Here is a 24,888-nt window from a genome sequence, read left to right as displayed (position 1 = left end):
GGAAAGAGCCCGGGCTTTGGAGTCAGAGGTCATGGGTTCAAATCCTGCCTCCACCACTTTTCAGCTGTGTGACTTCGGGCAAGTCACTTCACTTCTCTGGGCCTCAGTTACCTCATCTGTAAAATGGGGATGAAGACTGTGAGCCCCCCCCCCGTGGGACAACCTGATCACCTTGTAACCTCCCTAGCGCGCTTTGCACATAGTAAGCGCTTAATAAATGCTACCATTATTATTATTATGATTATTATTATGAGCTGGGAAGGAACCAGTTGATGGGGAACAAGTAGATAGGGAACTGTGGGGTCTTTGAAAATAAAGTAATGCTCTCCAGAAAGTCCTGAATGTTGGCTAGGAGAGACTGAAAGAAGGAAGATCCGTAGAGCATTGTCCCTGTAAGTAGATAAATGTCCTTCTTATTGGAAAAAGAACCTACTGATTAAAATGTTCTGAGAACAGCAAAACCTAGTGGAAAGTGCATGGGCCCTGGGAAGTGATGATGATGATGATGGTATTTGTTAAGCACTTACTATGTGCCAAGCACTGTTCCTAGCTAGATACAAGGTGATCGGGTTGTCCCACATGGGGCTCACAGTCTTCATCCCCGTTTTACAGATGAGGGAACTGAGGCACAGTGAAGTTAAGTGATTTGCCCAAAGTCACACAGCTGACAAGTGGCAGAGCCGGGATTAGAACCCACGACCTCCGACTCCCAAGCCCGGGCTCTTTCCACTAATAATAATAATAATAATTGCGTTTATTAAGCGCTTACTATGTGCAAAGCACTGCACTAAGCCACGCTGCTTCTCTATCAGGTGATAGAGTTTCTAGTCTTGGTCCTGCCAGTTATCTGCTTGCTCCGTAACCTTGGGCGGCCCCCTTCGCTTCCCCGTCTCAGCTTCCTTATTTGTAAAATGGGAATAAAATGATTTTACCTTGCCTTTCACCTACTCATTTTTCTGTGATTCCCTTTAATAGAGTGTTCTATTGTTATCTTAAGCAGCACAGAATTTTCAGCCCGGGAAGGTATTACTGGAAAAAGAAAAAAGCATGTCGCATTAGAATTCACTTCATAAGACATGGGTGATTGGAAATTTTCAGTTTACAGCAATGGACATATTGGTGGGGCAGGAAAGCTGAGGATGTTAACTGCCTCATTCGTCATTCATATGATCGTAGTTACTAAGCTCTTACTGTATGCAAAGCACTGTTCAAAGCTCTTGGGAGAGTACAATACAACAATAAACGAACACATTCCCTGCCCAAAATTAGGACAGTATACAGTTTAGAGGACTTTTCATGTCTGACTGATGGTTTGTAGGGAGGTGGTCACTTTTGGGACTTTGAGCCCATTGTCATATTATTGTTATTACTAGTAGTAATATTCAAAACTGAGGCACAAAACCACTTTAATTTCAAAGTACATAAAGAGGACATAAAGGGAAAACCGAAACACTGAGGCACAAAACCACTTGAATTTCAAAGTACATAGAGAGTACATAAAGGGAAAACTGAAACCAAATCCAAATTACAACCAGAACATCTTTGTAGAAATACCCAATCCTCCATAAGTAAACATTTTCTCACATTTTTACATACGAGTTGCTTAAGTTGGCAACATTTCTTCAATATATATACAAAATTCTAAAAGGGGATACTCAAAAATAGCACTTAGCCAGCCTTCTGTTGCAAAGCAAAGCAGGCAGAGACCGAGTCCAGTGAGAGAAAGAGTTTTCTAACTCTGGGACCCCAGAGTTTGAGGGATTAACGCTTCCTATTATGTCTGGGAAATGTTATCCATCAGGGAGATTTTCTTTCTTCCTTTCGCTATTTCTCGACAGACCCTTTTCTGGGTCAGGAATTACGTCTGCCAACTCTATTGTATTGTACTCTCCCAAATGCTTACTACAGTGCTATGCACACAGTAAGTACTCAGTAAATAAAATTGAGTGATTGAAATGGAAGCTTGACTGCTGGGCCTGCCCCAGGACTTGAGTATATGTATATGTATATATATATATATATATATATATATATACATATATATATATATTTACGTTTTTCTGATTATTTCAAAATACGTTAATGGCTGTAATTTAATACCACCCAACTTACCACTAACCGTCCAACAAAGATGGCTATATGTAAATATGTTCACTTCCACCCCCCAAGGTATCCTGTGTTTCTTATAAGTTGAATCAGTGCACATAAGAGTATGTAAACAGTGATGGGAAGCAAACAAAATTAGGGAGCGAATGTACACATAAGCAGGAAGGACAAGTAATTCAGTGCCATGTCTCTCTTAATAACCTTGATTTAGAGAGTGAAGCATTTAGCAGACCTGAAAGGTGCTTGCTTGCCCTCTGCAAGGGGCCAGAAAGGAAATGAACACAATTTTTGTTTTTATATTTGTTAAGTGCTTCCTGTGTGCCAGGCACTGCTTTAAGCGCTGGGTGAATACAAAGCAATCAGATTGGACACAGTCCCTGTCCCACATGGGGCTCATAGTCCTAATCCCCATTATCATCATCATCATCATCAATCGTATTTATTGAGTGCTTACTATGTGCAGAGCACTGTACTAAGCGCTTGGAAAGTACAAATTGGCAACATATAGAGACAGTCCCTACCCAACAGTGGGCTCACAGTCTAAAAGGGGGAGACAGAATAAAATGAAACATACTAACAAAATAAGATAAATAGAATAGATATGTACAAATAAAATAAATAAATAAATAAATAGAGTAATAAATATGTACAAACATATATACAGATGAGGTAACTGAGGCCTAGAGAAGTGAGGTGACTTGCCCAAGGTCACAGGGCTAGCAAGTGATGGAGCTGGGTTTAGAACTCAGGTCCTTGCGCTATCCATTTGTACATGCTGCTTCTCAATACACTGCACAAAGGATGCAAATAGATTAGACCAGAAGTTTAGCTCCCACGGCCTTCTTCAATGCAGGCTCTCTCCGCAGCTCTTTATTCAGGAATAAGAGGGAAATCCACCTTCTTAAAATAGGTAAAGAACTGAGAGTCAGTTGGTTGTCCATTTTGCGTTTTGGACACAATCAATCAGTCAGTGACATTTATTGAGCACTTACTGAGCAGTAGGGAGCACTATGCTTTGTAAGCTCATTGTGGGCAAGGAACATATTGACCAACTCTTACAAGCGCTTAGTACAATGCCCTGTGAACACAGAAAGCGCTCAGTAATTATGATTGATTGATAGATTGATTGATTGACTGACTGACTTTCAGACCTCCCTTCCGCCCTCACAATCACTCCATTTCACTGGCTGCAACTTCTCAGTTTTCATTCCTGATTCTTCCAACTCTAATTTTTTTGTTGTTGTTGTTAAGCGCTTATATTGTGCCTGGTACTGTACTAAGGGCTAGGATATATATAATAATCATAATAATAATAATGGCATTTATTAAGCGCTTACTATGTGCAAAGCACTGTTCTAAGCGCTGGGGAGGTTACACAGTGATCCGGTTGTCCCACGGGGGGCTCACAGTCTTCATCCCCATTTTACAGATGAGGGAACTGAGGCCCAGAGAAGTGAAGTGACTTGCCCAAAGTCATGTAACTGACAATTGGCGGAGCTGTGATTTGAACCCATGACCTCTGACTCTAAAGCCCGCGCTCTTTCCAGTGAGACTAATCGGGAGTCCCAAATGGTGCTCACAGTCTTAATCCCCATTTTAAACCTCAGTTACCTCATTTCTAAAATGGGGCTTAAGCCTGTGAGTCCCATGTGGGACGGGGACTGTGTCCAACCCGATTATTTTGTACCTACCCCACCGCTTAGAACTGCTTGGCACATAGTAGGCGCTTAACAAGTACCATAATTATTATTCATTATTATTATTATTATTCAGGTGAGGTGACCGAGGTACAGCGAAGTTAACTGACTTTTCCAAGGTCACACAGCAGACAATTAATCTCCCCTGCTTCAAAGCCTTATTCACTCATTAAAGTGTATTTATTGAGTGCTTACTGTGCGCAAAGAACTGTAATAAGTTCTTGGGAGAGAACAATATAGCAACAAACAGACTCATTCCTGCACACAGTGAGCTCAGTCTTTAAGGCACATCTACAAGAGGCCTTCCCTGAGTAAGCCCTCTTTCCTCTTCTCCCACTCGCTTCTGTGTCGCCCTGACTTGCTCCCTTTATTCATCCCCACTTCCAGCCCCACAGCATTTATGTATATATCTGTAATTTATTTATCTGTATTAATGTCTGTCTCCCCCTCTAGACTTGTGAGCATTAAATGTGTTGGTTTATTGTTATTTTGTTTTATCCCAAGCACTTAGTAGAGTGCTCTGCACACAGTAAATGCTCCATAAATGCAGTCGACTAAGCGCTTAGGAAAGTAAAGCGTTTTAGCGAGGAGGGAATGGGCTGTGGTATCGAAGGTGGAAAGGCAACAGGGTAGAGCCATGTGCCCTGGGAATGTGCTGTCTCGGGCAGGAGCCAAGGAACCAAAAGTCTGACTTTTGTGGGTCAGTTAGGGCGAAGGCACTGGATCTCCAAAACCCGAGGAGTTTGGAGAGGAATGGAAACAGGGATATGCTACAATGTCAGCTTCTGTCAGTCTTGTGAAAAAGACTTCCTTTTCTTAAAATTATGCAGACATTTCACCTTGTCCTTCTAGTGCTACACTACCAAAATTGATTTGTCTACGGAACCTTGTTCATATTCTTTAATCAATTTTCAGGGAGATCATATTCCTATAACTGCTTGCTACTAAATATAATTTCAATATATTGTCATGAAATGCAAAAATTTTTCAATGTCAAGAAAATATGCTACCTAAGGATTTTTACCTCTTTTGGCCTCATTTTCAATTCATTTTTATTTTTCCAAAAAATCGCATTTCTTCTTGGCTTCTCCTATTTTCTTTTTGACAAGCTACAACTCTTTCGCCACCTCTACCACTCTCCCCTTTGCCTGGCTTCCCTGTCACAGTGGACAGTAGAACAGTATCACTGACTTCCAAAGTCACTTTGGAGAAATTCTCATTTTTTTGCTGTTTTTCCCTCCACATACCCAATCAGTTAGAAAATCGTTGTATTTTCCATTCACAGCTCCAGAAACTTCCTTTTCCGATCAGTCTATAATCCAGTTTTATCTCAAACCGTTGCACTATTTTAGGGAAAGACTGACCATCTCCTCCTCTCTAGGCTGTACATCTCCAGTCCTCCCATGGTTGTATGGTTTCTTAACACTGCTAATAACGTTGTTATTCCTACATATTACTTTGTCCACAACATTTCCTTAGAGCCCACCTCTAGTGGATTCTCACTACTCTTGGTATCTTGAGATCACATAAAAGACCCCACCCTCTCCTAAACCTTTTAACCTTATTTCATTGTAGTAATAATAATAATAATTACAGTATTCATTCATTCATTCAATCATATTTAGTGAGCGCTTACTGTGTGCAGAGCACTGTACAAAGCGCTTGGTAAGTACACTTCAGCAACAAATAGAGACAAGCCCTGCCCACAACGGGCTCACAGTCTAGAAGGGGGGAGACAGACATCAAAACAAGTAAGCAGGCATCAGTAGCATCATTATAAATAAATGGGATTATAGATATATACCCATCATTAATAAAAATAAATAGAATAAGTATAAATATGTACATATATACACAAGTGCTGTGGGGTGGGGGGGTAGAGCAAAGGGAGGGGAGGGGGAGCAGAGGAAAAGCAGGGGCTTAGTCTGGGTACTTGTGAAAAGCTTACTATGTGCCAAGCACTCTACTAAGCATTGGGTTTGTTCTAAATTAATCAGGGCAGGCACAGTCCCAGTCCCATATTATTCAGAGGGGGGAAGGACAGGCATTGATCCCCCATTTTATAGATGTGGTAACTGTGGCACAGAGAAGTTAAGTAAGTTGTCGAAGATCACACAGCAGGCAAGTGGCAGAGCCGGGTTGAGAACGCAGTGAGGAGGAAATAAAAGGTCAGAGTGGCATAAACCAGGATAGGAAGAAGAGAAAAATCAGAATGCCCAACACCACAGATAGAGGTTACCATGGGGATGCAGCAGGGAGGGAGTTTACTGAAATCTCTGAAGGGAGTGGGATTCATTCATCGAGTGCCTTGGGAGAGGCAAGAGATGTAATCCCAAGTGCCTTTTCTCCTATCTCTACCTTCTCCCTCCTTTCTTCCTCTTTTTTTCACCTTCTCTTTTCCACTCGCTCCCCTCATTGCTAGATTTAAATTTATATGGCCCAGTATAACAGCCCTTCCCCTGTTTGGGGGTTGCAAAAATTATGCAAAAGTGGAGCAATTTATGTGAGTAAGTATAGTGTACAGGTCCCCCCTCTGATATTTTATAACAATACTAGATCTGTGCCCCTACTTCAGCATTTTAATTTTATGCAGTGAGATGGGTTTCCTGAAAAATGTTGCTGTATGAACTCTTTATTAAGCTCTTTGTATGTAGGGAACATACATTCTGTCTCTTTCATGGGCTCCTCCTCTGACTCCCACCCCTTAACTGTGGGGGTCCCTCAAGGTTTAGTTCTGGGTCCCCTTCTAGTCTCCATCTACACCCACTCTCTTGGAGAACTCATTTGCTCTCACGGATTCAGCTGCTGCCTCTATGTGGATGATTCCCAAATCTCCATCTCCAGCTCTCACCTCTCTCCCTCTCTGCAGTCTCGCATTTCCTCCTGCCTTCAAGACATCTCTACCTGGATGTCCTCCTGTCACCTCAAACTTAATATGACTAAACCTGAACTTCTTATCTTCCCACCCAAACCCTGTCCTCCCCATGAGTTTCCCATCACTATTGATGGCACCACTATCCTTCCTGTCTCCCAAGCCTGGAACCTTGGCGTTATCCTTGACTCCTCTCCCTCATTCAGCCCACATAGTCAAGCCATCACTAAATCCTGTCACTTCTACCTTCACAGCATAGATAAAATCCATCCCTTCCTCTCCATCCAAACTGCTACCAGATTAATCCAAGCATTTGCCCTATCCTATCTTGATTACTGTACCAGCCTCCTTTCTGACCTCCCTGCTTACTGTCTCTCCCCACTCCAGGCAATATTCCACTCTGCTGCCCGAATCACTTTCCTTCAAAAACGTTCAGACCATATTTCCCCACTCCTCAAAAAAACTGCAGTCGTTGCCCGTCCGTCTCCAGTCAAACAAAAGCTCCTCACCATTGGCTTTAAAGCATTCAATCACCTTGCCCCCTCCTTCCTCACCTCGCTATTCTCCCACTACATCCCGGCCCGCACACTTCGTTCCTCTAATGCTAACCTCCTCACTGTACCTCGATGTCGCCTGTCTTGCCACTGGCCTCTTGCCCTCATCCTGCCACTGGCCTGGAATGCCCTCCCTCCTCATATCCAATAATTGCTCTCCCCCACTTTTAAGCCTTATTGAAGGCACATCTCCTCCAAGAAACCTTCCCTGACTAAACCCTCCTCTCCTCTTCTCTCACTCCTTTCTGCATCACCGTAATTTGCTCCCTTCATTCATACTCCTTGCCAGCCGCACTGGGCATTTGGGCATATGTATATCTCTCCTGTCTAACAAGCCTGCAACCTTGGTGTCATCCTCGTAAGCGCTCAATAAATACGATTGAATGAATGAATTATTTATTCATTTATTTATGTACATTAATGTCTGTCTCCCCCTCTAGACTTTGAGCTCCTTGTGGAGAGGGAATGTGTCAGTTTGTTGTTATATTGTACTCTTCTAAGCACTTAGTACAATAAGTAAGCTCTGCATATGGTAAGCGCTCAATAAATATGATTCAGCGAATGAATGAATAAATCTACCAGTTCTGTTGTATTCTCCCAAGTGCTTAGTACAGTGCTCTGCACATGCTTATCACTCAATAAATGCCATTGATTGATAGATATAGAGTTTTAGTATGAGCACAGAAAAGCAGCATGGCCTAGTGGAAATAGCACATGTCTTTGGAGTCAGAGGACCAGGGTTCTAATACCGGCCCTACTATTCATCTGCTGTGTGACTTTGGGCAAGTTACTTAACTTCTCTGTTCTTCAGTTACCTCATCTGTAAAATGGGGATTAAGACTGTGAGCTTTAGGTGGGACAGGGACTGTGTCCAACCTGATTATCTTGTAGCTACCCTTGTGCTTAGGAAGTGCCTGGCACTGAGAAGTGCTTAAAACGTGCTACAAATCTTGTCATCCATCCCATTTGAAGGGCAGGCTGGAAAAAAGAAGAGTGAATAGTGAACAGTTTTTCAGCCAGAGATTTAATGTCTGATCTTTACTTCTTTTAAAGGCAATCCGTTTAAAAACTAATTTTCACCCTTTTCTATCTTTAACGTTGGATAATAATCTTAAGTTATTAATGCAAAACGAAATGCGCTTCACTCTCATATGCAGCATAGCCTAGCGGAAAATGCTCAGGGCTGGGAGTAAGACCAGGATTCTCCTCCAGCTTCTGCAACTTGCCAGCTGTGTGACCTTGGGCGAGTCACATAAATTATGTCTGCCTCATCTGTAAAATTGAGTTAAAATACTTAGTCTCTCTCCCTGTTAGACTGGGAGCCCAGTTTGGGACAGGAACTGTGTCTCTCCTAATTATGTTGAATCGACCCCAGTGCTTTTCACGGTATTCGGCACATAGTAGGGATTTAATAAATATCACTCTGTGTGTGTGTGTTTATGTGTGTATACATATATGCACATATACATATGTGTTAATGTGAAAAATTTCTAAAATGATAGAAGTGGTTATTAATGATAATGCAAAAAGGCAAAGGGAACTAATGGTGCCCAGAAGTATTCTTTTTTGTGTATTTCGCACTGCTTTCTTTGTTATTTCCTATAACGTTGTCATCATTTTTGTTTTCTTTGCAGACCCCAGCTGAGCAGGCCAAAGCCAGGTTTCAGATGGTTCTTGAAGCTGCAGGTAAGTCTTTATTTTAGAAATAAAGTCTTTTTAAAATAACAGTGTAATAAATGGGAAAATGAAAATAGTTTCTGTTTTCCAGCAGCCATTACTGGGCAAGGTTTGATGCAGTAATGCTCTTCCTTAGGATTTTATTCTTTTAAAAGGTGGTGTTTTGGGGGGCATTCTGTTTTTATTCCTCGATGGCTGCAATGGCGGGAAAATTCAACCGTTTTTTTCTTCCCTCTTTGAGAATATTGACTTTAAATCTCCTCCTGTTGCTTATGAAAATGAAATTATTTTGTTTAGGACCTGTTCCTCTTAGATGTCATTTATTCATTCATTTGGATGTATTGAGTGGCTACTTTGTGCGAAACATTGTACTAAGCACTGGGGATGAATACAAGAGGAATAAGGCTCCGGCCTTCATGGGAACCATAGTCTAAAAGTGGGGATTGGAAGGTTGGTGATGGGCCGACAAGGAAAGAGTAAATTCATAAAGACAAAGCAATCTAAGAGCCCAAGAATAACAGCATCTGCTGCCCCGCCACCACACACATACGCACCCTGGTAGACTGACTTTATACCCCTTGGTTCTGCCACATGTTCATAGTAATTCCCAGTGTGTAGAGTTTTACCATTCCAAAAATCGATTGCTTTTTCTTCAGTAGCGCTCTAATAAACCCGATTTAAGCATGGCGCAGGGGATAGAGCAGGACTGGGAGCCCGAAGGTCATGAGTTCTAATCCCGGCTCTGCCACTTGTCTGCTCTGTGACCTTGGACAGGTCACTTCACATCTCTGGACCTCAGTTCCCTCATCGGTAAAATGGGGATTGAGACTGTGAGCCCCACACGGGACAGGGACGGCGTCCCACCCAATTTGCTTGTATCCACCCCAGCGCTTAGTACAGTGCCCGGCACATAGTAAGCCCTTAACAAAGACCCTAATTATTATAAATTAGGCCTTCTGAGACCAAGCCCCTCTTTTCCTCATCTCCCACTCCCTTCTGCCTCAGCCTGACTTGCTCCCTTTTCTCTTCCCCTCTCCCAGCCCCAAAGCACTTAAATACATATACATCTCTGTATTTGTATTGCTGTCTGTCTCCCCAACTCTAGACTGTAAGGTTGTTGTGGGCAGGGAATGTGACTGTTTATTGTTGTATTGTACTCTCCCAAGCGCGTAGTACAGTGCTCTGCAAACAGTAAGCACTCAATTAATGCAACTGAACGAATTAATTTTTATTAAAACAAAAGTATCTATTTTCTCTAAGGTAAAAGTTTGTGGAAGCAGCAAATATACTTTTTGACTCTCTGAGAGGCATCGGACTTTCTTACTAGGAACAGTATTTTCCTTGAGGAATATAATTAGCTCGTGAATTTTATTCCAAACTTAATGTTGGGTCAGAGCTAATTCTGACATTGGAACATTATGCCAATATATTGTAGCCTTACGTAAAGGCAAAGTAAGAATCCAACCTTTTTGTCTCCAGAATACACGTTCATTCCCTCTACTGTATACAAAGTAAAATAGTATTCTTTAATCCTGTGGTTTTATCGAATTGTTAGCCGTTTTCTTATATCTTGAGTAATTCATATAAATTTCTTTAGTTCACAGTTTCATTCAGCATTTCTTTTTTAAAAAAAGATTTGAGGTTTCTAGTCATTTGAGTTTTGAATACTGATTCTGAAGGAAAATGTATGTATACATCAAGAAAATGTTGATATTAAGCTATGAATGAGTAGTGTCACAAGTAAATCCATGAAATCATCATTATTTCAGATATCTGCATAGTTCTTCCTATCTTTTAATATGCCCTTGAAGCATATTAGTACTTCAAGCACTTAGTACAGTGTTCTGCACACAGTAAGCGCTCAACAAATACGATTGATTGATATAATTATAAAACAGACATGACGTAGAGCTCAAAGGCTATAATTTGTTAATACTGCTTATGGCTGTCATTCCTCATTTTTTCACTCAAAACATTTAAAATACATTAAAAGTTCTATCTGTTGCGTATTATTTTAGCTTTTATTTGGGGGGATATTGAGAGATACAGATCACACAATACATTTCTGAGATTTTTAAATTTAACAGATCTTTCATTTGGATAGTGGGCTCTGTTAATTCCAAAGGATGCTGAAAGTGAATTACCAGATGCAGGTCCTATGCCTAGGTATTAATTGAAATGCATTATATAGGCAAAATGCTTTGTCTATTATGAGCATCATTCCTTAGCATACATAATTTTCATTGCTACATTATCAGAGCACTATTAATGAACTTGAAAAAGCATGAAAAGTAAGGTTTTTTTCATCATTTGAAGTTTTCCTGGTAGTGTGGTTAAGGAAAGGTATATTAGCCATAGGTTAGGTAGTTTGTCTTTTCCTCTGGTGTTTCAGGAACGTAGCTAATACCCTTCCATTTCTCCCCACCCCCACCATATTCAATGACGATTTCACTGACTTACGCTGAATGCTAAATCCTCCTCAGGTAGCATAAGGGGAATAGATTTCTGGTTATTGTAGAGTGGGGATTGGCATAGGGGGAATCAGAGAAACAGAATCAGAGTCTCAGTTATTTCATCTGTAAAATGGGGATTAAGACTGTGTTCCCCACATGGGACACAGACAGATGCTGCATTTCATTAACATGCATTTACCCCAGTGCTTAATACAGTGGCTGACACAGAGTAAGTGCTTAACAAATGCGGTAAAAAAAAATTGTTAAAAGCATTAATCATGTGCCAAGCACTCTTCTAAGGGCTGGGGTAGAGAAGCAGTGTGGCTCAGTGGAAAGAGCATGGGCTTTGGAATCAGAGGTCATGGGTTTGAATCCCGACTCCACCACATGTCTGCTGTGTGATCTTGGGCAAGTCACTTAACTTCTCTGGGCCTCAGTTACCTCATTTGTAAAATGGGGATTAAGACTGTGAGCCCCACATGGGACAACCTGATCACCTGTAACCTCCCCAGCGCTTAGAACAGTGCTTTGCACATAGTAAGCGCTTAACAAATGCCAATTATTATTATTATTATTATACACAGTTATACCAGTTCCTGTCCCTATTTCTCAGAGGCTGAACAGTCTCGGTAGGAGAGAGAATATATAATTCCCAATGTACAGAAGATACTGAGGCACAGAAAAGTTAATTGGCTTGCCTACGGTGTCGTGGCACAGACTGTAAGCCCCCTCTAGACCGTAAGATCGTTGTGGGCTGGGAATGCGCCTACCAACTCTGTTATTTTGTACTCTCCCAAGCACTTAGTACAGTGCTCTGCCCGCACCCTCCGTTCCTCTGCCGCTAACCTCCTCACTGTACCTCATTCTCGCCTGTCCCGCCGTCGACCCCCGGCCCACGTCATCCCCCTGGCCTGGAATTCCCCCCCTCCACACATCCGCCAAGCTAGCCCTGTTCCTCCCTTCAAAGCCCTACTGAGAGCTCACCTCCTCCAGGAGGCCTTCCCAGACTGAGACCCTTCTTTCCTCTCCGCCTCCCCATCCTCCCCACCCTACCTCCTTCCCCTCCCCTCAGCACTTGTATATATGTTTGTACAGATTTATTACTCTATTTTACTTGTACATTTTTACTATTCTGCTTATTTTGTTAATAATATGCACCTAGCTTTATTTTTATTTATTCTGATGACCTGACACCTGTCCACATGTTTTGCTTTGTTGTCTGTCTCCCCCTTCTAGACTGTGAGCCCATTGTTGGGTAGGGACCGTCTCTATGTGTTGCCAACTTGTACTTCCCAAGTGCCTAGTACAGTGCTCTGCACACAGTAAGCGCTCAATAAATATGATTGAATGAATGAATGCTCTCTGCACACAAGAAGTGCTCAATAAACACCAGTTATTTAAAAAAAGTGAGTGGGTTGGGTTGTGGTGGGAGATGAATGAAGTTAGGTAGGAGAGGGAGGGCCGGTTGAGTGCCTTAAAGCAATGGTAAAGAGTTTCTGTTTGATGCAGAGATGGATGGGCAATCGTTTGAGACATTCCTCTTCTGCCTTTCCTTCTGCATCACCCTTGCAGTTGGATTTGCACCCTTTATAATAATGATAGCATTTATTAAGCGCTCACTCTGTGCAAAGCACTGTTCTAAGCACTGAGCTCTCATCCCCAGCCCCATTCATTCATTCATTCATTCAATCGTATTTATTGAGCGCTTACTGTGTGCAGAGCACTGTACCAAGCGCTTGGGAAGTACACGTTGGCAACATATAGAGACGGTCCCTACCCAACAGCGGGCTCACAGTCTAGAAGAGGGAGACAGACAACAAAACAAAACGTAGTAACAAAATAAAATAAATGGAATAAATAATAAAATAAATAGAATAAATAGTATTCTAAGTGCCCCACAGCACTTATGTACATATCTGTAACCGATTTATTTATATTAATGTCTGTCTCCCGCTCTAGACTGTAAGCTTGTTGTGGGCAGGGAATATAGCTACCAACTCTGTTGTAATGTATTCGCCCAAGCTCATAATCATAATAATAATAATGTTGGTATTTGTTAAGCGCTTACTATGTTCCAAGCACTGTTCTGAGCACTGAGGGGGATACAAGGTAATCAAAGTCGCCCCACGTGGGGCTCACAGTCTTAATCCCCATTTTACAGATGAGGGAACTGAGGCCCAGAGAAGTTAAGTGACTTGCCCAAAGTCACACAGCTAACAAGTGGCAGAGCCGGGCTTATAATAATAATAATGGCATTTATTAAGCACTAACTATGTGGAAAGCATTCATTCATTCGTATTTATTAAGCGCTTACTGTGTGCAGAGCACTGTACTAAGCGCTTGGGAGGTGCAAGTTAGCAACATATAGAGACGGTCCCTGCCCAACAGCGGGCTCACAGTCTAGTAGAGGGAGACAGAGAATAAAACAAAACATATTAACAAAATGGAACTACCCTATATATTAAGCCAAGATGTTTTAGAGTGTGGTCGTGGCTTTAATCAGTCAATCAATCAATTGTATTTATTGAGTGCTTACTTTGTGCAGAGTACTGGACTAAGCGCTTGGAAAGTACAAGTTGGCAACATATAGAGACAGTCACTACCCAACAGTGGGCTCACAGTCTAGAAGGGGGAGACAGAGAACAAAACAAAACATATTAACAAAATAAATAGAATAGATATGTGCAAGTAAAATAAATAGAGTAATAAATACTACAAACATGTATACATATATACAGGTGCTGTGGGGAAGGGAAGGAGGTAAGGTGGGGGGGATAGAGGGGGGAGGGGGAGAGGAAGGAGCGGGCTCAATCTGGGAAGGCCTCCTGGAGGAGGTGAGCTCTCAGTAGGGCCTTGAAGGGAGGAAGAGAGCTAGCTTGGCGGATGGGCAGAGGGAGGGCATTCCGGGCTGGGGGAGGACGTGGGCCGGAGGTCGACGGCGGGACAGGCGAGAACGAGGTACGGTGAGGAGGTTAGCGGCAGAGGAGCAGAGGGTTTGGGCTGAGCTGGAGAAGGAGAGAAGGGAGGTGAGGTAGGAGGGGGCGAGGTGATGGACAGCCTTGAAGCCCAGGGTGAGGAGTTTCTGCCTGATGCACAGATTGATTGGTAGCCACTGGAGAGTTTTGAGGAGGGGAGTAACATGCCCAGAGCGTTTCTGGACAAAGACAATCCGGGCAGGGGCGTGAAGTATGGATTGAAGTGGGGAGAGACAAGAGGATGGGAGATCAGAGAGGAGGCTGATACAGCCTCCTTTACCGTGGCTGTAGCCCAGAATATACCGTAAGTAATATATGAATGAGCTGATGATGATTCCAGGGATTTCATAGTGGCTGAATGTTTGAATTTCGGCATGTCCAGAGCACCCTCTGCTGTTCAAGTTGGTCTCTAATACGTCCTTCGGCCTCGGGAATTCATGACAGAGGCTTCGGAGCTCAGTAGCCATGAAGCCCACTTTCCATCTTTATGAGAAGCATCACAGCCTAGAGCATGGGCCTGGGCATCCAAAGGTCATGGCTTCTAATCCCGGCCCCGTCGCTTGTCTGCTGTGTGACCTTGGGCAAGTCTCTTCCCTTCTCCGGGCCTCAGTTCCCTCATCCGTAAAATGGGGATTAAGATCGTGAGCCCTGTGTGGGACAGGGACTGTGTCCAAGCCAGTTATCTTGTATCTACCCTAACGCCTAGTACAGTGTGTGGCACATAGTAGCCCACTGTTGGGTAGGGACCGTCTCTATATGTTATTACTCTATTTATTTATTTATTTTGCTTGTACATATCTATTCTATTTATTTTATTTTGTTAATATGTTTGGTTTTGTTCTCTGTCTCCCCCTTCTAGACTGTGAGCCCACTGTTGGGTAGGGACTGTCTCTGTATGTTGCCAACTTGTACTTCAGTGCTCTGCACACAGTAAGCACTCAATAAATACGATTGAATGAATGAATGAATAGTAAACGTGTACTTCCTAAGCGCTTAATACAGTGCTCTGCACACAGTAAGCACTCAATAAATACAATTGAATGAATGAATGAATGAATGCTGAACAAACGCCATCGTTATTATCAATTATTAGTATTATTCAATCATCTTTGGGGATGTCTTCACATCACCAGAGATCTCCCCCCTCCCCCTCCTCCCCCCTCCATCCCCCCCGCCTTACCTCCTTCCCCTCCCCATAGCACCTGTATATATGTATATATGTTTGTATGTATTTATTACTCTATTTTATTTGTACATATTTATTCTATTTATTTTATTTTGTTAATATGTTCTGTTTTGTCCTCTGTCTCCCCTTTCTAGACTGCGAGCCCACTGTTGGGTAGGGACCATCTCTATATATTGCCAACTTGTACTTCCCAAGCGCTTAGCCAGTGCTCTGCACACAGTAAGCGCTCAATAAATACGATTGAATGAATGAATACGCCCTTCCCATTTCCAACTTGGTCTAGCTCTGTTATTCGGGCTCGGAAAAATACTTTTAATCCATGGGATTCTAAAACTGTCAGATCAAGCTGGAAAGTGGTCGATAGGTTTTCTAGTTCAGTGCCGACTAGATTCTCCTCAGGCTTGACATACCACTTCATCGATCAATCAATCAGTCGTACTTACTGAATGCCTACTATGTGCAGAGCACTTTTGGAGAGTGCTATATAATAGAGTTAGTAGACACAGTCCCTGCCTACAAGGAGAAGCAGTGTGGCTCAGTGGAAAGGGCACAGGCTTTGGAGTCAGAGGTCGTGGGTTCAAATCCCAGCTCCGCCAATTGTCAGCTGTGTGACTTTGGGAAAGTCAGTTAACTTCTCTGTGCCTCTGTTACCTCATCTGTAAAATGGGGATTAAGACTTGTGAGCCCCCCATGGGACAACCTGATCACCTTGTAACCTCCCCAGCGCTTAGAACACTGCTTTGCACATAGTAAGCGCTTAATAAATGCCATTATTAGTATTATTAATAATGAGCTCACAGTCTAAGAGAGGAGCTTACAGTCTTCCTCACTTCTTCCTGCTGAAGAGAGGCCTTCACTTCTACCTTTTCTAAAGTGACTGGTTCTATGTGTATCAATTTATGAGAATAGAGTTGACAAAACTTTCAAAGTTACCAAGCCCTCCCTTTTACGGTCACATTTGTCTATTAATCAGTTGTACTCGTACTGTGTTCACAGCACTGTACCGAGCGATTGGGAAAATACGATATAATAGAATTGATGGAAACATTCCCCGCCCACAAGGAGCTTCCAGTCTAAAGGCGAGACAAATACTAAAATAAATTACAGATATGTACTTAAGTGCCGAAAGGTGGGATGAGGAAAGAGTGCGAATTCCATTGCAAGGGTGACGCAAAACCAAGAGGGAGTAGAGGGACTGAAGGCTTAGGTGGGAAAGGCTTCTTGGAGGAAATGTGACTTTTAATTAGGCCTTGAAGGTGGAGAGAGTGATGATCTGTCAGATAGGAAGAGGAAGGGGGTTCCATGCCAGAGCAGGATGTGGGCGAGAGGTGGGCGGCAAGATAGATTAGATCAGGGTAGACTGGAACTAGAGAAGTGAAATGAGCACGCTGAGTTGTAGTAGAAAGTCAACAAGGAAGGATAGGAGTGGCCAAAGTGACTGAGTACTTTAACAAATGGTAAGGAATTTCTCTTTAATGTGGAAGAAGATGGGTAGCCACTGGAGGTTCTTGAGGAATGGGAAGACGGAGCCTGAATTTTTTCTAGAAAAGTAATCTGGGCAGCAGAATGAAGTATGGACTGGAGTGAGAAGCGACAGGAGGCGGGGAGATCAGCGAGGAGGCTGATGCAGTAGTCAAGACGGAATAGGATAAGTGCTTGGATCCGCACAGTAGCGGTTTGGATGGAGAGAAAATCAATCAATCAATCAATTGTATTTATTGAGCGCTTACTGTGTGCAGAGCACTGTACTAAGCGCTTGGGAAGTACAAGTTGGCAACATATAGAGACAGTCCCTACCCAACAGTGGGCTCACAGTCTAAAAGGGGGAGACAGAGAACATACTAACTAAAGTAAGTAGAATAGATATGTACAAGTAAAATAAATAAATAAATAAATAAATAGAGTAATAAATATGTGCAAGCATATATACATATATACAGGTGCTGTGGGGAAGGGAAGGAGGTAAGATGGGGGGATGGAGTGGGGGACGAGGGGGAGAGCAACATTTTAGCGACGTTGTGAGAGTCAACAGGATTTGGTGACTAATTGAATATATGAGTTGAATGAGAGAGACGAGTCGAGGATAATGCCAAGATTAGGAGTTTATGATGATGATGATGATGATGGTATTTGTGTGAAGCGCTTACTATGTGCCAAGCACTGTTCTAAGCGCTGGGGGGGATACAAGGTGATCAGGTTGTCCCACGTGGGGCTCACAGTCTTCATCCCCATTTGACAGGTGAGGTAACTGAGGCTCAGAGAAGTTAAGTGGCTTGCCCAAGGTCACACAGCTGACAGGTTTATGAGACAGAGAGGATGGTGGTCCGGTCTACAGTGATGGGTAAGTCAGGGGAAGGACAGAGCTTGGGTAGGAAGATAAGAAGTTCCGTTTTGGAAATGTCAAGTTTGAGGTACCGGCAGGACATCCAAGTAGAGATGTCCTGAAGGCAGGAGGAAATGTGAGAAGATTAAGAAGGAAAGTGATCAGAGCTAGAGATCAGAGCTAGAGATGTATATTTGACAGTGCTCTGCGCACAGTAAGCACTCAATAAATACGATTGATTGATTGATTGATTGATTGATTTGGGAATCATCCACCTAGAACCCAGTCAGCCAATCAGTAGTATTTACTGAGCACCAGTTCTGTACAGAGTGCTGTACTGAACACTTGAGAGTGAACCCTGAAGTGTTTAAAATCCCATCTCCCCCAAGAAGTTTTCTCTGAATTATTTCCCAGTATCCTGAACTTCAATGGTATTTTTTACCTCTCTAGTTGTAATTATTTTTATGTTCCCTCCCCCACTAAGAGTGTAAGATGCTTGTGGGCAGGAAATGGGTCATTTTGTTACTCTGTACTTCGTTAATACCTACAATACTACTGCACTGTGCCAAGTGGACACTAAGTAGGTGTAATGCTAATACTGTTAGACATAATCCCTGCCTTCAGTGAGCTAAAATCTAGCAGGGGGGACATACACTAAAATAAATTCCAAGTAGAAGGAAGTAATGGGGTACCATCAAGAGGAGCAGCATGGACCTGAGATTCTGAGGATCTGGTTTCTAATCCTGTTCTTCCAATTGCCTGCCCCTGGGTAAGTCACTTAACTTCTCTAGGCCTCAGTTTCCTCATCTGGAAAATGGGGATTCAGTGCCTGTTCTCCCCGCAGTGTAGACCGCGAGCTGCATGTTGTACTTCATATATCTGACTTAACTAATTTATATTCACCCCCTTCACTTAGTGCTTGACACATAGTAAGTGCTCAACAAAATCATTAACAATAACAATAATACTATAATGGTGTATACATAAGTGTTGTTTTTGGTGCAGGGTTGGGGGTGAATACAGTATGCTTAGGTGAGGTGGAAGTTCACTCAATCACATTTATTGAGCTCTTACTGTGTGCAGAGCACTGTACTAAGCACTTGGAAAGTACAATTCGGCAACAGATAGAGACAATCCTTACCCAACAACGGGCTCACAGTCTAGAAGGGGGGGGACAGACAACAAAACAAAACTAGTAGCATGGCTCAGTGGAAAGAGCTCAGGCTTTGGAGTCAGAGGTCATGGGTTCAAATCCCGGCTCCGCCAATTATCAGCTGTGTGACTTTGGGCAAGTCACTTAACTTCTCTGTGCCTCAGTTACCTCATCTGTAAAATGGGGATTGAGATTGTGAGCCCCATGTGGGACCACCTGATCACCTTGTAACCTCCCCAGTGCTTAGAACAGTGCTTTGCACATAGTAAGCACTTAATAAATGCCATAAAAAAGTAGACAGGCATCGATAGCATCAAAATAGATAATTAGAATTATAAATGTATACACGTCATTAATGAAATAAATAGAATAATAAATATATACAAATATGCGCAAGTGCTGTGAGGTGGGGAAGGAGGTAGAGCAGAGGGAGGGAGTTGGGGTGATGGGGAGGGGAGGAGGAGCAGAGGAAAAGAGGGGCTCAGTCTGGGAAGGCCTCCTGGAGGAGGTGAGCTCTCAGTAGGGCTTTGAAAGAGGGAAGGGAGCTAGGAAGTGCTGAAGTGGCAGCTGGGTGAAATGTTGGGTGGGGATATGAGAGGCCTCCTTGAGAGGATCATAATCATCATCAATCGTATTTATTGAGCGCTTACTGTGTGCAGAGCACTGTACTAAGCGCTTGGGAAGTACAAGTCTGCAACATATAGAGACAGCCCATACCCAACAGTGGGCTCACAGTCCAAAAGGGGCGATTCCCAAAGCCTTTGTGGATGGGAGAACGGCGATCTGTCGATGGGAAGGCCGAGGCAGTCTCAGACGGCTGCGAGGGTCTGAGCGAGAGATCCTGGAAATTCATTCAGTCCTATTTATTGAGGACTTACTGTGTGCAGAGCACTGTACTAAACGCTTATAGATGTGAGAGCGAGCCACAATGGGTAGATTGGCTTGAGAGGTGTCGAGTGCGAGCTAGGTTGCAGTGGGAGAAGAGAGAGGATATGTAAACGGAGAGAACTGTTGAGTGTCTGATTATGATCCTGAACCCACCTGCGTTTTTTTCTTTCTTTCTTTCTTTTTTATTTTCTAGAGAGTGTCTGTGTATTGGTCATTTCACTGTTTTCCCTTGCAGTTTCCCAAGGTGGAGCATTGCTGGCTCCTGACTACCCTTTGGGAAAGGGCCCTAAAGTGATTGGTTAGCTGAATCGGAGTAAGCCTGTTAATCGATCAATCAATCAATCAATCAATCGTATTTATTGAGCGCTTACTGTGTGCAGAGCACTGTACTAAGCGCTTGGGAAGTACAGGTTAATCAATCAATCGTGTTTATTGAGTGCTTACTGTGTGCAGAGCACTGGACTAAGCGCTTGGGAAGTACAAGTTGGCAACATATAGAGACGTTCCCTACCCAACAGTGGGCTCACAGTCTAGAAGGGGGGAGACAGAGAACAAAACAAAACATATTAACAAAATAAAATAAATAGAATAGATATGTACAAGTAAAATGAATAAATAAATAGAGTAATAAATATGAACAAACATATATACATATATACAGGCATAAATGGCATTGATTGAGCACTTATTATGTATGGAGCACTGTACTAAGTGCTTGGGAGAGTAAAATACAGCAGAGTTTGTAGACATGTTTCCTGCCCACAATGAGAAGCAGCATGGTTCAGTGGAAAAGAGCCCAGGCTTTGGAGTCAGAGGTCATGGGTTCAAATCCCGGCTCCGCCAATTATCAGCTGTGTGACTTTGGGCAAGTCACTTCACTTCTCTGTGCCTCAGTTACCTCATCTGTAAAATGGGGATTAAGACTGTGAGCCCCCCGTGGGACAACCTGATCACCTTGTAACCTCCCCAGTGCTTAGAACAGTGCTTTCCACATAGTAAGCGTTTAATAAATGCCATCATTATTATTATTATCATTAATGAACGTTCAATCCAGGGGGGAAGGCAGACATTATTACAAATAAATAGGCTATGAATATGCACATAGGTACTGTGTGGTGGAGAGTAGTGTGAAAATCAAGTGCCTGACGGGTCCAAATCCAAGTTCATAGGTGACACAGGATGCAGAGGGAGTCAGGAAAAAGATGGCTTTAGGGAAGATCTCTTGGAGGAGATGTGATTTTAATAGGCTTCGAAGCAGGGAAAAATGGCAGTCTGGCATATATGGAGCACTTAGTACAGTGCTTTTCACACAGTGAGTGCTCAATAAATTCGATTGAATGGATGAATGAATATGGAGGGGGAAGGGAGGACATGGGAAATGGATTTATGGCAAGATAAATGAATCAGGGCACAGTGAACAAGCCAGCAGTAGGGGAGCAAAGTGTGTAGGCTGGACTGTAGTCCAGAAAAGCAGCGTGGCTCAGTGGAAAGAGCCCGGGCTTTGGAGTCAGAGGTCATGGGTTCAAATCCCGGCTCCACCAACTGTCAGCTGTGTGACTTTGGGCAAGTCACTTCACTTCTCTGGCCTCAGTTCCCTCATCTGGAAAACGGGGATTAAGACTGTGAGCCCCCCGTGGGACAACCTGATCACCTTGTAAGCTCCCCAGGGCTTAGAACAGTGCTTTGCCCATAGTAAGCACTTAATAGATGCCATCATTATTATTATTATTATTAGTCGGCGATCGGTGAGGTCATGTAAGAGGGGGCAAGCTGACTGAGTGCTTTAAAACCGATTCATTCAATTGTATTTATTGAGTGCTTACTGTGTGCAGAGCACTGTACTAAGCTCTGTACTAAGCTCTGTACTAAGCACTGTACTAAGCTGTACTAATATGCTCAGGAGTTTCTGTTTGATTCAGACGGGCAAATACTGGATGTTTTTGAGGAGTGGGGAGATGTGAACTGAATAGGGACCGTCTCTATATGTTGCCAACTTGTACTTCCCAAGCGCCTAGTACAGTGCTCTGCACACAGTAAGCGCTCAATAAATACGATTGAATGAATGAATGAATGTGGTTTTTTTTAAACGATCAGGGCAGCTAAGCAAAGTATAGACTGGAGCGGGGAGAGACAAAAAACAGAGAGGACAATGAGGCGGCTGATTCAGTAGCCCAGATTGCATAGTGTTTAGATTAATATATTAGCAGTATGGATGGAGAGGAAAGGGCAGATTTTAGAGATGTTGTGAAGGAAGAACTGACAGGATTTGGTGACAGACAGAACATAGGGGTTGATTGAGAGAGATGAGTCGAGGGTAATGCAGAGTTACGGGAGGATGGTGGTACAGTCTACGATGATGGGAAAGTCACGAGGAGGTCAGGGTTTGGGTAATAATAATAATAATAATGATGGCATTTATTCATTCATTCATCCAATCGCATTTATTGAGCGCTTACTGTGTGCAGAACACTGTACTAAGCGCTTGGGAAGTACAAGTTGGCAACATATAGAGACGGTCCCTACCCAACAGCGGGCTCACCGTCTAGAAGGGGGAGACAGACAACAAAACAAAACAAAACATATAAACCAAATAAAATAAATAGAATAAATATGTACAAGTAAAATAAATAAATAAATAGAGTAATAAATACGTACAAACATATATACATATATACGGGTGCTGTGGGGAGGGGAAGGAGGTAAGGAGGAGGGGATGGGGAGGCGGGGGGAGAGGAAGGAGGGGGCTCAGTCTGGGAAGGTCTCCTGTATCCTCAATCATATTTATTGAGCGCTTACTATGTGCAAAGCACTGTTATAAGTGCTGGGGAGGTTACAAGGTGATGAGGTTGTCCCACGGGGGGCTCACAGTCTTAATCCCCATTTTACAGATGAGGTAACTGAGGCACGGAGAAGTTGTGACTTGCCCGAACTCATACAACTGACAATTGGAAGAGTCAGGATTTGAACCCGTGACCTCTGACTCCAAAGCCCGGGCTCTTTTCACTGAGCCACGCTGCTTAGATGACATTTTCTGTTTCGGATAGTTAAATGTGACGTATCACTGGGCCATACAAGTAGAGATGTCCTGAAGGCAGGAGGAAATACAAGACTGCAGAGAAGGAGAGAGGTTAGGGAATTTGGGAATCGTCTGCATAAAGATGGTGGTTGAAGCCCTGGGAGCGAATGAGTTCTCCAAGGAAGCAGATGTAGAGGTATAATAGAAGTGAGCGTGAGAGACTCCCACAATTAGCAGGTTGCAGGCAGAGTAGGGCCCCACGAAGAAAGACTGAGAATGAGCGGCCAGAGAGATAGGAGGAGAACCAGGAGAGGACAGTATCAGTGAAGCCAAGGTTAGATAATGTTTCTAGGAGAAGGGGGTCGTCAAAAATATCAAAGGCAGCCGAGAGGTCGAGGAGGATTAGGATGGGGTTGGAGCCGTTGGATTTGGCAAGAAGGATATTAGCCGGCATTTTCCAGAAGCGAATATATGCAGAACTGGGTAAAGGATGTTGGCAGTCCAGAGCAGGGCCAGATTAGTCGTCCGTTGGAATGGAATTGATAATCCCCCAAAGAGAATCGAGAACGGGGAATAATAATGATGGCATTTGTGAAGCACTTACTATGTGCAAAACATCATCATCAATCAATCGTATTTATTGAGCGCTTACTGTGTGCAGACCACTGTACTAAGCGCTTGGGAAGTACAAGTTGGCAACATATAGAGACAGTCCCTACCCAACAGCGGGCTCAAAGCACTGTTCTCTACTCCCACTGTGCAGTGTTCTCCTCGTAATCTTTCTGTGTTCAAGCCAGTTTTAGAACAGTGTAGTGGAAACAAGAACTTCAGCGAGTCCTTTGGGCCGACGCATTTTAGGTGGCTCGTATAAACACACATAAGCAATGTTCAACGGGAACCATATAGGGACCCAAAGCAGCATTATGCCAATGTCATTTGGCCCTGAATGCACCTCTGGAGAGAAGGAAGCAGGCAGATGCGGTTACCAAGAGATCAAGCGAAGGAAGGGTGCCGGAGGGGTGGAAATATCAGTACCATTTTCACGAGGCTGTTATGGTCGCAAGAGTAGGATTTAATATAATTTATCGGCATCGGGCTCGGATAAGAACATTCCGTGGAGCTCAGGAGGAAGCTGGCAAAATGTAATGTGGATCGTAAATAAGCAATTGGAAATGATGTTTTGCAGGGGATGGAGGGGAACGGCAGTAATTTATTGATTATTCCAAATATGTGGAGCAGAATTCTTAGAACCTTTTTAATCTTAGTCATCACCGTACTTTGATAGGCCTAAATGTTTGTGCCTTGGAAGTCTCAATCTTTATTCCTCTAGCAGAGTTTTATTATAAGAACCTTTTGGTTGTTGAACAAAATCATATCTTAATCTGCTCTTTAAAGGCAGTGGGACTTGAAGGCTTTTTGATTGTTCAGCAGAGACAAACTTTTGAATTCCAACCTCTGCTAGTGATTTGCTCCGTAAGTTTAAATCCCTTTACCCCGTTCTTCTTCTTGGTTTTCTTATGAATTTTGAAAACAAATTAATAATATTGACCTATTTCATCCACTTTTTGTGAAAATATGTAGTAAATTTCTTCACTGCTTCATAAATGTTTAAGAATAATAAAATCTGGTTCCTTCATCATCAGTGGCCTTTACTGAGCACTTATTATATGCAGAGCGCTGTCCTAAGCGCTTCCCAGACTAAACCCCACTTTTCCTCATCTCCCACTCCCTTCTGCGATGCCCTGACTTGCTCCCTTCGCTCTCCCCCCGCCCCCACACCAGCCCCGCAGCACTTACGTATATATCTGTAATTTAATTTATTCATATTGACGTCTGTCTCCCCCCATCTAGATGGTTGTGGGCAGGGAGTGCCATTTTTTGTCGCATTGTACTTTCCCAAGTGCTTAGTACAGTGCTCTGCACACAGTAAGTGCTTAATAAATACGATTGAATGACTGAATACAGCAGAGTTCCCTGCCTCCATTTCA

The 24,888-nt window shown here is 43.1% G+C and overlaps 1 protein-coding gene across 1 annotated transcript in view; it reads left to right on the top strand.

Annotated features, from left to right (window-relative positions):
- The window catches only part of LOC119926622 (serine/Arginine-related protein 53-like), a 260,440-nt gene extending 236,394 nt beyond the window's left edge, over positions 1-24,046 (top strand). Inside the window, exons 7-9 of the mRNA XM_038744779.1 lie at positions 8,864-8,915; positions 20,078-20,175; positions 23,807-24,046. Of these exons, the coding sequence (XP_038600707.1) occupies positions 8,864-8,915; positions 20,078-20,175; positions 23,807-24,046 (390 nt within the window). The remainder of the gene's footprint in view (positions 1-8,863; positions 8,916-20,077; positions 20,176-23,806) is intronic.
- Positions 24,047-24,888: the final 842 nt, after the last annotated feature.

The sequence above is a fragment of the Tachyglossus aculeatus genome, chromosome 1 (assembly GCF_015852505.1).
Source record: "Tachyglossus aculeatus isolate mTacAcu1 chromosome 1, mTacAcu1.pri, whole genome shotgun sequence".
Classification (NCBI taxonomy): domain Eukaryota; kingdom Metazoa; phylum Chordata; class Mammalia; order Monotremata; family Tachyglossidae; genus Tachyglossus; species Tachyglossus aculeatus.
Note: the sequence above shows the minus strand (reverse complement) of the source record. Positions and strands in the feature narration are given on the sequence as shown.